General features: G+C 51.0%; 1 protein-coding gene across 1 annotated transcript in view; it reads left to right on the top strand.

Annotated features, from left to right (window-relative positions):
• Nucleotides 1-14,298, top strand: part of LOC122618341 (titin) — a 79,038-nt gene that overhangs the window by 1,609 nt on the left and 63,131 nt on the right. The window contains 5 exon segments of the mRNA XM_043794731.1: nucleotides 2,452-4,036; nucleotides 4,102-4,331; nucleotides 4,393-5,757; nucleotides 5,820-8,618; nucleotides 8,683-14,241. Of these exon segments, the coding sequence (XP_043650666.1) occupies nucleotides 2,452-4,036; nucleotides 4,102-4,331; nucleotides 4,393-5,757; nucleotides 5,820-8,618; nucleotides 8,683-14,241 (11,538 nt within the window).

Here is a 14,298-nt window from a genome sequence, read left to right as displayed (position 1 = left end):
TGGATTTAGAATCCCCACTGTCCCCAAGCAATTTCCGCTGGATGGCCGAAGGATCCAGGACAAAGCTTTCATTCATCAAGCTTTAATCGTCGCTCCACTGCTATGTCCTTAAAATCATTAATTTCCTGCTGGCCGAGTGTAAAAGCTCTATCAAAAAAGAAAAGCTTATAACTAAATATTTGGGATTGCAATTTAAAGGGATTTTAACTTCCAAATCTTGCCCAAATATAAAGAACTATATTTAAAGATTAAAAGTTAAAGTCGCGTATTTTTATTAATTGTCAAAGATAGACGGAATCTGCCATTGGTAGCGAGGACGTATTTTTCTATTATCGAATATATATCGAATACTACTTTTGTCCCGAATACATTGCTATTGCGGTGTTATTACTGATAATAAAAAATACAAAAAAAACATACTTTACGACGATTCTATTACGCCATCAATACATACTTGTATCATACTATGCTATGTTAGGTGTAAACTACATTTTCGTCAATTCAATCCTATTTACATACTATGAGCCAATGTAGAACAATGGAGTTATACTTTCATTTTAACCGAAGTTTAGTATTGGGTGCGTTCTCAAACTTACTCTTTAAACTAAATAGACTGGTTTTATTGAAACCTAATAAAACTAATCTTTCTTAAGAAAAAAATCAATAACAGGAACCAACTGTTGCACTTGCATAGAGAGTTTTCCATGTAGTATAGTTTTTCGTTAAATTGATTTCAACTATTGAGGCTCTTGTTGCGTTACGTTATGTTGTTAGAACTTCTATATATTCTTCCTCGAACATACTCTGATATCGATTAGTCACATTTGGGTATCACATCAAGTTTAATCAGAAATTATCCAAACAAAAGAGTAAACGCTTTTGTTATTGTTAGCCCCATACTTAATCTCCTCCAAAAAGTTTACATTGCTCTCAGTTCTGACATAAACAGAAAACAATTAATAGAAAATATTTCTAGCGTTTGAAATACAGATAACATTTTCTTATTTAACTTGGCTCATAATTCAGATCAATCTGGTTTATTTCTCCTCATAAATCTACCTTGAGAAAGCAGGAAAATTTCAAATGTAATGAACATTTTGAGCCATAATTAAAGCCACTATATTTTATTATATTCTTTTTTATATATGCACCCAAAAGTGAATACGGAAATTTAAGAAATCAAAAATAAATCCCAACCTCATACATTCAGAATGTCAAACATGTCACTCAAAATATAATTCATGTGTCAACGTATGTTTCATCATTTAAATCTTAATTGACGGATACAGCCAAAATGTGGGGTATTTATAAGTTTATCTATTCATCTCCCACGACTGCACTGACACACATATGCCGATGCTATATATAAATCGTATAAGAGTTTCTATACCTTGCACTTTGTTTACATTTTCATCGGGTGAACTTTATCAGTTCATTTTAAAAACATCGCCGAATGTAAAATTTCAAAAAACAACGCTTTTACAACACTGCCCGAGAGAAAAAAAACGAGAGAGCCAAAAGTGAGAGAGCAGTAGAAGAGAATTTCAAAAACTATTGCCTCCGCAATTTGGGAATCTCTTATACTAAAATCCGAAGATGAATTCCCGAAGACAAAAACCGAAGCAAGTGAGAGAGAGAACTCAGAAGAGAGGTGAAAGAGGATAGAAGAAAGAGAGCAGGCAGCTGATGCTATTATTATTTGTTTACCTCAAGCAATGCTTCCGATCAGCTGTTTTAAAAGTCATGAACCTACGTACATATATGTATGTTCTTTACGTTCATGACACACTTAAAGATCTTCAAGTGATAAACAATGTATATATATATTATATATATATCTACGGATATATATTTTTATACGGATGCAAATATAGATATTTATTTAGAGTTGTTTACCTTTGGGCGATTACAACTAAAAATAGTTTCGTACGTGTGCGAACTAAAATAAATAAGCTTTGTGTTTCAAGAATAGATCGTGCAAATAGTGCAAGTTTTAGATACTTTACAGATAAATATAAATTAGTTAGCCTGCATATAAACTGTAAAATTAAATGTAATTAAACAAATAATTTAATGTGACTTAGCTTGGAGAAATGTGTCACCTAAATATTTTATACCGCTTTTGATTCAATTGAACTCTATTTATAATACTCGTTTAAATATTTCTGAACTAAATAATAATAAATCAATTAATATTTTTATATTTTATTACAAAACTAATTATATACATAATACGATATGATAATTAAGCTGACTTTAACGAGTGGGTTAGGTTCTTTACTAGCAGATTTCTCATTTAATTTTAATACATTTGAAGGTAAATTCATAAAAAGTTTTCAGTTTATTTTGTATTATTTTTTTTGAGAATAGAAGGAAAACGCTACTTCTGCAACCATCTTCACGCCACCCCCAAAACCTAACGATCCTAATAAGAATGCTTCCATCTTGCAGTGCAACAACATCATGGTGGCAGCATCGGAGGCGCCTACGTGCCCCCTTCGCTGACACACGTGTACGCCCAGGGCGACATCTCGCCGCCCGTCTTCGAGCAGATCTTCAAGAACGCTCGCTTCGCCCAGGGCGGCAATGCCCTGTTCGAGGGACGCCTGCGTGGCAACCCGAAGCCATTCGTGACCTGGACCCGGAAAGGCGCACCCCTTCTCGAGTCGCAGAAGTTCCGGATGAGCTACAACGAGGCCACCGGCGATGTGTCCCTGCTGATCAATCAGATCGGACCCGGGGACGAGGGCGAGTACACGTGCACCGCCCGCAATCAGTATGGCGAGGCCATCTGCAGCGTCTACATCCAGCCGGAGGGAGCACCGATGCCCGCCCTGCAGCCCATCCAGAATCTGGAGAAGAACATCTACTCGAACGGATACTCGTATACCTCCATTGAGGAGGAGTTCCGTGTGGACACGTTCGAGTACAGGCTGCTCCGTGAGGTTTCCTTCCGTGAGGCCATCACCCGTCGATCTGGCTACGAGCAGGACTCCCAACTCTCCCAGGAGCTGGACCGCAACCAGGGTCCTGCGCAGGCGCCGCAGATCTCGCAGAAGCCGCGTAGCTCCAAGTTGATCGAGGGATCCGATGCCGTGTTCACCGCACGCGTAGGCTCCAACCCCAAGCCCCGGCTAACCTGGTTCCATAATGGCCAGCGTTTGGTGGCCTCGCAGAAGTACGAGATCTCCTATTCGAGTGGCGTGGCTACGCTCCGCGTGAAGAACGCCACGGCTCGCGATGGCGGCCATTACACGCTGCTTGCCGAGAATCTGCAGGGCTGCGTGGTTTCATCCGCCGTGTTGGCCGTGGAACCCGCCGCGGAAACCGCCTACGAACCAAAGCAGGCGGACGTGGTTGCCGAGCAATTGGAGGCCGGCAAAGCATTGCCGCCAGCCTTTGTAAAGGCTTTCGGAGATCGCGAGATCACCGAGGGTCGCATGACCAGGTTCGATTGTCGCGTTACTGGCAATCCCTACCCCGAGGTCTTTTGGCTTATCAACGGCCGGCAAGTGCGCGACGATGCCTCGCACAAGATTCTAGTCAACGAATCGGGCAGCCACTCGCTGATGATCACCAATGTGACCCGATTGGATGCCGGAGCTGTCCAATGCCTGGCCCGCAACAAGGCCGGTGAAGTGGCCATCGAGGCACAGTTGAACGTGTTGGAAAAGGAACAGGTTGTCGCACCACAATTTGTCCAGCGTTTCAGCACCATGACTGTGCGCGAAGGTGAGCCGATCACCATGAGTGCCAATGCCATTGGAACTCCGCAGCCACGTATCACCTGGCAGAAGGACGGCGTCCAGATCTCGTCCACCGCCGAGCGCTTTGTGGGCATCGACGGAGGAGCCACCTGCCTGGAGATTCCACGCGTCACTGCCAACGACGCTGGATGGTACCAGTGCACCGCCCAGAACATCGCTGGATCCACGGCCAATAGGGCCAGGCTGTATGTCGAGGTTCCTAGGGAACAACCAAGTTACGAGCAGCGTCGTCTCAATCTCCCGAGACCAACGAAAGTCATCGAGCCAGAGTAGGTTTCACTAAGCCACACTGATATTTAGAAATTACCTAACAAGTTCTTTGTTTGTATATTAGACCCATTCCTGGCCCTGAAATCATCTACCTTCGCCATGTGGAGCGCGCCAAGCCCCATCTGCGCCCTGGTGAGGAGGATCGCGTCTACCCGCCGCCGCAGTTCATCATCCCGCTGCAGAATGTGCAGCAGACCGAAGGTGGCCGTGTTCACATGGAGGCCCGCATCGAACCCGTCGGCGATCCCACCATGGTCGTCGAGTGGTACCTCAATGGGCGTCCGCTCGCAGCCAGTAAGTAATCTCAATCACGTAAATGGCGATGATTAGCTAAATCTTTACATTTTATCGCTAGGTGCCCGCGCCACATCCGTTTTCAAGTTCGGCTTCATCGCTCTGGATCTTCTGAGCATTATGGGCCACGACTCCGGCGAGTACATGTGCCGCGTGAGCAACGCCAGCGGAGTGGCTGAATCCCGCGCAATTCTGTCCGTGGTGCAGCGCCCATCCATTGAGCAATCTTCGCAGAACCCCAACAGTCTGCAGTACATTAACCAGTTGGAGGACTACTCACGCTACCAGCGCACAGAGAGCATCGATGAGCAGCTCAACCAGGCGCCCCAGTTCATCCGCCCACTCCGCGATCTCGGCGAATTCGAGGAGGGCAAGAACGTGCACTTTGAGGCTCAGGTTACGCCTGTGAACGATCCCTCCATGAGAGTGGAATGGTACAAGGACGGACTACCCATCACGGCTAGCTCCCGCATCACTGCCATCTTCAACTTCGGCTATGTCTCCCTGAACATCTTGCACCTGAGAGCCGAAGATGCTGGCACCTACACTGTGCGGGCAGTGAATCGCATTGGAGAAGCCATCAGTCAGTCCTCTATTCGTGTCCACTCACGCTCGCAAGTCACTGCTGATCTGGGTATACCCGAACAGCAGCGTTACATCGAAAAGGTGGAGGAACTGGAGGATTACCGAAAGTCCCAGCAGCGTCGTCATGTCCAAGAGGCTGCCGAGGCCATTGCCCCGCCCCAATTCAAGACACCGATCCAGAACCAGTTGGATCTGCGCGAGCACGCGCATGCGCACTTCGAGGCAAGACTCGAACCCATTGGAGATTCAACCATGCGGGTCGAGTGGCTGAAGGATGGTCAGCCTCTGGAAGCCAGTTCCAGGATCACCACCTACCATAACTTCGGCTACGTGGCGCTGACCATTAAGCAGCTGACCATCTATGATGCCGGCACCTACACCTGCCGTGCCTACAATGCCATGGGTCAGGATACCACCGTGGCCCAGCTTACGGTTATCTCCAAGAACGAAATCGTTTCCGAGTCGCAGCACCCAGGTGGTCTGCAGAAGATCCAGCATCTCGAGGACTCGTCGCGCTACGGACGTCGCGAGGAGGAGGAGACCTACATCACCCAGGCTCCCCGTTTCCTCGGTCCTCTGAAGGGAACCACCAAAATCCTTGAGGGCCAGCGCGCTCACTTTGAGGCCCGTGTTGAGCCCCAGAGCGATTTGGGCCTGGTGATCGAGTGGTACCACAACGGTCGCTCCATCACCGCCGCTAATCGCATCCAGACATACTACGATTTCGGTTATGTCGCCCTGGACATTTCCCAGGTGCGCGCTGAAGATGCTGGCGTCTACCTTGTGGTGGCCAGGAACAAGCTAGGTGAAGCTCAGCAGCAAGCAACGATGATAGTGGAAAGTAAGTACAAAACCCAGTACTCCCCATGAGAACCGATATTAATTATTCTTTTCCGTTGACAGCTCGTTCCAGTATCGACACATCTAGCATGCACCGCGGCCTGTACGAGAAGACTCAAAATTTGGAAAACAAGCCGTTCGTGGAGCCTCAGTATGACATCGAAGAGATCTCCAAGTCCAAGCCAGTGTTTGTCACCCCACTGAGTGATCCAAAGCCCATCCACGATGGCAAGAACATCCATCTGGAATGCCGTCTTGAGCCAATGGGCGATCCCACCATGCGCGTCGAGTGGTTCCACAACGGACGCCCCGTTACTGTGGGTTCTCGATTCCGCACTTACTATGACTTTGGTTTCGTGGCTTTGGATATTATCAAGGCCACCGCAGCCGATTCTGGAGAATATACTGTGAGGGCCACCAACCACTTGGGCACGGCTCACACTTCAGCCTGCGTGCGTGTGATCGACCACACGGACGTGGTGACTGAGACTCAGAACGAGCAATCGCTGGAGCAGATCCAATTGCTCGAGGACTCAAGGCGCCGCCATCACCAGGAGGAGGATATCACCATCATGCAAGCGCCCCAGTTTACCAGGGGCCTGCACAACATTGAGACTATTGAGGGTACCAACGTGCACTTGGAGTGCCGCCTGCAGCCCGTGGGAGATCCCAGTATGCGCATCGAGTGGTTCGTAAATGGAAAGCCTGTTAAGACAGGCCATCGTTTCCGCCCCGCTTACGAATTCGATTACGTGGCTTTGGACCTGCTTGGCTGCTACGCCATCGACTCGGGCGTCTACACCTGCCAGGCCAGGAACCAATTGGGTGAAGCCGTAACCTCGTGTTCCGTGCGAATTATCGCTAAGAATGATTTGATTTTGGAGACCCAAAACGAGTCGGGTCTTCAGAAGATCCAATACTTGGAGGACTCGACCCGTCATCGCCGCAGCGAGTTTGTCGACGAGGTTGTCAACATTCGTCCTCGGTTCCTCACCCACCCTAAAAGCTTGACCAACACCCGCGAGGGTGGGCACGCCCACTTCGAGTGCAAGATTGAGCCGGTGACTGATCCGAACCTGAAGGTGGAGTGGTTTAAGAACGGCCGTCCCATCACTGTGGGTCACCGCTTCCGTCCCATTCATGACTTTGGTTACGTGGCCTTGGACATTGTCCATTTGATTGCTGAGGACTCGGGTATCTACACTTGCAGGGCTGTTAATCTGATTGGCTGCGACGAAACCCAAGTGGAGCTGCAGTGCCGCAGTGGTGAGCAGATTGTTACTGTCACCCAGAACGAGGCTGGACTTGAGCAGATCCACTACCTGGAGGATCGCTCGCGCTACTCCCGACGTGAGGAAATCGATGAAAGCACCAAGCAGGCTCCGGTGTTCACTACATCACTGAAGAATGTTGAGATCAAGGAGAACCAGAGGGCCCACTTCGAATGCCGTCTGATTCCCGTTTCTGATCCGTCAATGCGCGTGGAATGGTACCACAACAATCTTCCACTTAAGTCTGGTTCTCGTTTCACTGAGACCAATAACTTCGGCTTTGTGGCCTTGGACATAATGTCCACTCTGCCCGAAGATGCCGGCACTTATACCTGCCGTGCCTACAACGCTGTGGGCGAGGCCATCACCTCAGCTGTTGCTGTTGTGCACACCAAGAAGTCCATCTACCTGGAGTCCCAGCACGAAACCGCTCTGCCACGTCTGCAGCATTTGGAGGATGGCTCCAAGCGTCAGCGCATCAGCGTCCAGGACGAGTTCGTGTCCCAGGCACCTGTCTTTACCATGCCGGTAAGGGATGTCCGTGTGGCTGAAAACCAGGCGGTGCACTTTGAGGCCCGCTTGATTCCAGTGGGAGATCCGAAGTTGAAGGTTGAGTGGTTGCGAAACGGTCAACCTATTGAAGCCTCCAACCGCACTACCACCATGCATGATTTCGGTTATGTGGCGCTCAACATGAAGTATGTGAATCCCGAAGACTCTGGAACCTACACCTGTCGGGCTGTCAACGAGCTGGGTCAGGCGGTTACCTCTGCCTCGCTCATTGTGCAATCCAAGACTTCCATTCAACTGGAGACTCAGCACGAGGCCGCCATGCACAAGATCCACCAGCTGGAGGATCACAGCAGGTACCAACGCAGGGAGGAGGAGGAGTACACGGTCACCACCGCCCCGGTATTTGTCACCAAGCTGATTGGACCCAGTAACCTGGTCGAGGGTCAAAGTGCCCACTACGAGTGCCGCATCGAACCCTACCCAGATCCCAACCTCAAGGTGGAGTGGTTCCACAATGGAAAGCCACTGAGCACTGGTCATCGCTTCCGCACCACGTACGACTTTGGATTTGCCGCCCTTGACATCCTCACTGTCTATGCTGAGGACAGCGGCGAGTACACTTGCCGAGTGACCAACAACCTGGGCGAAGCCATCAACTCGATTGTGCTTAACGTAACCTCACGCTCGTCCATCATTCACGAGACTCAGCACGAGGAGGCTCTGACCAAGATCCAGCATCTGGAAGATACTTCGCGATTCCAGAGGAAAACCGACGAGGAGCAGTTCCATGCCGAACGTCCGCAGTTCGGCCGCCCTCTGCGTAATGCCAAGGTCAACGAGGGAACTCCCGTCCACCTGGAGGCCACCCTAATTCCTGTGAATGATCCCACCATGAAGGTGGAGTGGTACTGCAACGGTAGGCCCATACAGACTGGTCACCGCTTCAAGACCACCTACGATTTTGGCTTCGTGGCGTTAGATATTCTGTATGCCCATGCCGAAGACACCGGCACCTACATGTGCAAGGCCAAGAACGCTATTGGAGAAGCTGTCACGACTTGTGCTGTAAACGTAACAGGTAATGAAAACAAAAAATAACCTCTTCGCCATTCACTTATCCACTCTCAATCTCTTTCTAACAGCAAACAAGACACTCGATCTGGACACCTTGGATGCTCAGCGTTTGGAGAAGATTCGCCAACTGGAAACATATGCGCCTCCTCCTAAACCCGTCGTGGAGGAGAAGGGCCAGAAGCCCATTTTCCTAACGCCGCTAAGCAACCTTGAACACTTGAAGGAGGGCGAGCACGCCCACTTGGAGTGCCGAGTGGAACCGATCAACGACGCCAACCTGAAGATTGAGTGGTTCTGCAATGGCAAGCAGCTGCCTACTGGTCACCGTTACCGGAATACCCACGACTTCGGTTACGTCGCTTTGGACATTCTTTACGTCTATGGCGAGGACACCGGCACCTACATTTGTAAGGCCACCAATCAGCTGGGTGAGGCTGTAAACACCTGCAATGTGCGTGTGTTGAACCGCCGCAGCATGATTCTGGATACCCAGCATCCCGATGCTCTGGAAAAGATTCAAAAGCTCGAGTCGAAGGTGCCGAATGCCCGTACCGAGGTTGGAGATGCTCCGATCAGTCCACCTCACTTCACCGCCGAACTTCGCGGTTCCACCGAGATCTATGAGGGTCAGACCGCTCATTTTGAGGCCCAGGTCGCTCCAGTCCACGATCCTAACTTGCGCATTGAGTTCTATCACAATGGCAAGCCTCTGCCGTCCGCTTCTCGGTTCCACATCACCTTCGATTTTGGATACGTGTCTTTGGATATTACTCATGCTGTGGCCGAGGACGCCGGAGAATATTCCGTGCGCGCTGTTAACGCTTTGGGCCAGGCAGTGTCCTCCACCAATCTGCGCGTTATTCCACGTGGTACCATCATTTCGGACACCCAACATCCCGAGGGTCTGGAGAAGATCCGCAAGCTGGAATCGACTGCGCCACATCAGCGCCAGGAGCCTGAGACTCCCGGCACTCGCCAGCGCCCAGTGTTCACTCAACCTCTTCAGAACATCGACCGAATCAATGAACACCAGACGGCTCACTTCGAGGCACGCTTGATCCCAGTGGGAGATCCCAACCTGAAGGTCGAGTGGTACCGCAACGAAAAGATCATTGAAGATAGCTCCCGTATCACCAAGCAGCACGATTTCGGTTTTGTGTCGCTCGATATCTCGCATATTCGCAAGGAGGATGAGGGCGTGTACATGTGCCGCGCCGTCAATCCTCTGGGTGAGGCAGTAACCACCGCCTCCATGCGCGTGGTATCCGAGGCCAGCATCCAAATGGATACTCAGCATCCGGACAGCATCAGTCGCATCCATCAACTGGAGAAACCACTGGCACCACGCCCCACCGAACCAGAGCGCCTGTTTGAGAAGCCCATCTTCACTCAACTGCTCACTGGACCCTCGGAGCTGTGGGAGGGTGCTCATGCACACTTCGAAGCACGAGTTGTGCCTGTGGGAGATCCGTCGCTGAAGTTTGAGTGGTTCATCAACGGTGTGGAGCTTCAAATGGGCTCTCGCCTGCGTACCACGCACGACTTTGGTTTTGTCACCCTGGACATTACTGCGGTGGTGCCAGAGGATGCCGGTGTCTACATGTGCCGTGCCTATAACGCCGCTGGTGAGGCTGTATCTTCGACTGCCATGAAGGTTAAGACCAAGTCCAATATTGATGGTCAGCCTTTGATCCCGGAGTCTTGGGAGGCGATTCGCCTTAAGGAGGCTGCCATGAATCGTGTACCAGAGATGTTTGTTGACTCGACACCCCAACAGGCTCCGGTCTTCACAACCCATCTGCAGAGCTACGACAAGCTCCACGAGGGTCAGCACGTCCTCTTGGAAGCCCAAGTGGAACCACGCGCGGATCCTAACCTCCGCATTGAATGGTTTAAGAATGGCATTTCTCTAACCACTGGCTCCCGAATTCGCAGTACCTTTGACTTTGGACTGGTTACACTGTCCGTCAATGGATTGCGTGCTGATGACTCCGCTATTTACACCTGCAAGGCCACCAACCAAGTTGGCGAAGCTGTGTCGACCTCATCTCTTAAGATTGAAGATCGTCACTGGCTTCAGGCCGAATCTTTGCACCCAGATTCCTTGCATCGCATTGGAGAGCTTGAGGCGCCCAAGGAGGGACGACCAGAGGCTCCAGAGCCCACTTACGAGACTCCTGTGTTTATTACTCATCTTAACAACATTGAGTGCAAGGAGAGCGACAATGTGCGCTTCGAGTGCAACGTGGAGCCGGCTCGTGATCCAACCATGTCCATCGAGTGGTTCTACAATGGACAACCGCTGCAGGCCGCTGCCAAATTTAAGTCCATCTACGACTTTGGCTACTGCGCTTTGGATCTGACCAACTCTTATGCTGAGAACAGCGGTATCTACACCTGCAAGGCTACCAACAGCAAGGGATCTGCCACCACCTCTGGCACTCTTAAGTGCACTGGTGGCAAGACCATGTTCCTAGACACCCAGCATCCGCAGGGAGAGGCTGGTCTCGAGGCTGTTCAGGAAACCGAGGAGGAGCTGGCCAATCGCTACACCAGCAAAACGACAAAGCCCGAGACACAGTATCCACCACCAGTTTGGACGAAGCCACTGCAGGCCGAGTTCCACTTGTCGGAGGCTCAACCCATCCATTTGGAGGCCAACGTGGAGCCCAAGGAGGATCCCAACCTGTTCATCGAGTGGTACTTTAACGGCAAAATGCTGAACCATGGTTCTCGCTTCAAGATGACCAGTGAATTTGGTTTTGTTACCATGGATATGATCGAGGTTTATGCCCGCGACCAGGGTATCTACACTTGCAAGGCGTATAACAAGGCTGGAGAGGCCTTTACCTCTACCACCATCTTCTGTTCGAGCAAGGAGAACATCATCGAATCAACTCAGCACCCGAAGGGAGCCGAAGGCCTTGAGCAAATCCAGGACCTTGAGGACTCCCTCCGCAAGGACGGCTCTAAGCCAGAACAGCCGGATCTCGGCATCCCACCACGCTTCACCACTGAATTCGTTAATATTGCAGACATTGGTGAGGGTGAATTGGCTCACTTCGAGGCTAATCTCATCCCTGTGGGCGACCAGAGCATGGTCATAGAATGGTTCTACAACGGCAAGGTTCTGGAGGCCAGCCATCGTGTGCGTACCATCTACGCATTTGGCACGGTTGCCCTGGAGGTTCTTGGCACTAAGATCGAGGACACCGGCACCTACACTTGCCGCGCGACCAACAAGCATGGAACTGCTGAGATAAGCTGCAGCCTGGAGTGCGTGGACAAACCGAGGGGCCAGAAACCGCGCTTCACGTCCCACATCCAGCCGCTGGAGGGCCTGAAGGACGGACAGTCCGCTCACTTCGAGTGCACTCTGATCCCAGTCAACGATCCGGAGCTGAAGGTCGAGTGGTATCACAATGGCAAGCTGATGCGTCACTCCAACCGCATCAAGACGGTGTCCGATTTTGGATACGTCGTTTTGGATATTTCCTATCTGCAGGATCATGACAGTGGAGAGTACGTGTGCAGAGCCTGGAACAAGTATGGTGAGGACTTTACCCGTACCACCCTCAATTGCGGAGGCCGTGGCGGAGTGTTCTATGATAGCTTGCAGCCGGATTCACTGCAGAGGATCAGGGAGCTCGAGTGCCCACAAGGACAACAGGCAGATACTTCCGCTCCTCTGGTCGCTGAGCCACCCAAATTCATCACCCAGATCGTCGATGTCACCAAGCTGGTGGAGGGTCAGTCCGCTCATTTCGAGGCACGTTTGACTCCAATCACCGATCCTGATTTGGTGGTGGAATGGTACTTCAACGGCAAGAAACTACCCCATGGTCACCGCTTCCGCACCTTCCACGACTTCGGCATTGTTATCCTGGACATTCTGTACTGCTACGAAGAGAACTCTGGTGTATACGAGGCTAGGGCCTATAACAAGTACGGAGAGGACGTTACTAGGGCTTCGCTCAAGTGCGCCTCGAAGGCAAGCCTCATTTTGGACTCCCAGCTGCCGCGAGGAATGGAAGGCGGTTTGGAGAAGATCGCCAACCTGGAGTACAGCATGGTCCGCACTCGCGAAGAGACCACCGAAGAGACCAAGGGCAAGGCTCCCGTCTTTACTGTACCGCTGGAAAACATCGAAAATCTGCGCGAGGGTGAAAATGCCCACTTTGAGGCTAGGATTACCCCGGCCGATGATCCCAAACTGAAGGTCGAGTGGTACTGGAACGGTCGTCCATTGAAGGCCGGTTCTCGTTTCCGTACTTTCTGCGACTTTGGCTTTGTCATTCTGGAGATTTCTCCCGTGTATCCCGAGGACTCCGGCGAGTACTCTTGCCGTGCAATCAACGAGTATGGTGAGGCGGTGACCACTGCCACCATGAAGATCCAGGGTAAGCGCAGCATCATCATGGAATCTCAGCTGCCCAAGGGCATGGAGGGAACTATCGATCGCATCGCCGAACTGGAGGGCTTGGGCTCCCGCAGCACCGAGTTTGTACCGGATGATGATACTGGCAAGCCACCAGAGTTTATCACCTCTCCCTTCGACATGGTTATCGGCGAGAATGCTCTGGCTCACTTCGAGTGCCGTCTCCAGCCGATCAATGACCCATCAATGCGTGTGGATTGGTTCCACAATGGCAAGGCCTTGTGGGCTGGTTCCCGTATCAAGACCATCAATGATTTTGGTTTCGTAATCCTCGAAATCGCTGGTTGCTATCAGCGTGATTCGGGATTGTACACTTGCAAGGCCACAAACAAGCATGGTGAGGCCACGGTCTCTTGCAAATTGCAGGTCAAGGGTCGCCAGGGCATCGTCATGGAGCCCCAGTTGCCCTCCAACTTCCGCACCGGCACTGAGAGTCTGCAGAAACTGGAGGAGACCATGCATAAGCGCGAGGAGCTTGTGATTGAGGACGAGCAGCCTAACCCACCCAAATTCACCGAGGACATTAAGGACAATTTGGATGTTCCCGAGGGTGGTCCAATTCACTTTGACTGCCGTGTGGAGCCCGTGGGCGATCCAACCATGCGCATTGAGTGGTTCTACAACGGTCATGTTATGGCTACCGGATCTAGGGTCCATCAGCTCAACGACTTTGGCTTTATTGCTTTGGATGTGGACTACATCTATGCTAGGGATTCAGGCGAGTATACTTGCCGCGCAACCAACAAGTGGGGCACTGCCACCACCAGCGCAAAGGTCACCTGCAAGGGAAAGCACAATATTGTGTACGAGTCGCAGTTGCCAGAGGGCATGACCTCCGATAAGTTAAAGGAGCTGGAGCGAGGACGCATCCCAGAAGCGCCCAAGGTGGTTGAGGAACAGTTTGGACCACCAAAGTTCACCACACAGATTACTCCTGTGACTGTCGATGAAGCCGAGGCCGTGCGATTTGAGTGCCAAGTGGAACCCAAGACGGATCCCAGCCTGCGGGTGGAATGGTACCGCAATGGCAAGCCCTTGCCTTCCGGACACCGTTATAGAAATATCTTTGACATGGGCTTTGTTTCCCTGGATATTCTGTACGTCTATGGTGAGGACTCTGGAGAGTACGTGTGCCGTGCAATCAACAACCACGGCGAGGATCGCACTAGAGCCACTGTGTCCTGCAAGAGTAAGTTGGGAAACACACATTGTTTTCACTGCTTTCAATACAACATTTGTTTTCCAG

This window comes from Drosophila teissieri, chromosome 3L (genome assembly GCF_016746235.2).
Source record: "Drosophila teissieri strain GT53w chromosome 3L, Prin_Dtei_1.1, whole genome shotgun sequence".
Classification (NCBI taxonomy): domain Eukaryota; kingdom Metazoa; phylum Arthropoda; class Insecta; order Diptera; family Drosophilidae; genus Drosophila; species Drosophila teissieri.
The sequence above is the reverse complement of the archived record's forward strand: the minus strand, read 5'-3'. Positions and strand labels throughout refer to the sequence as shown.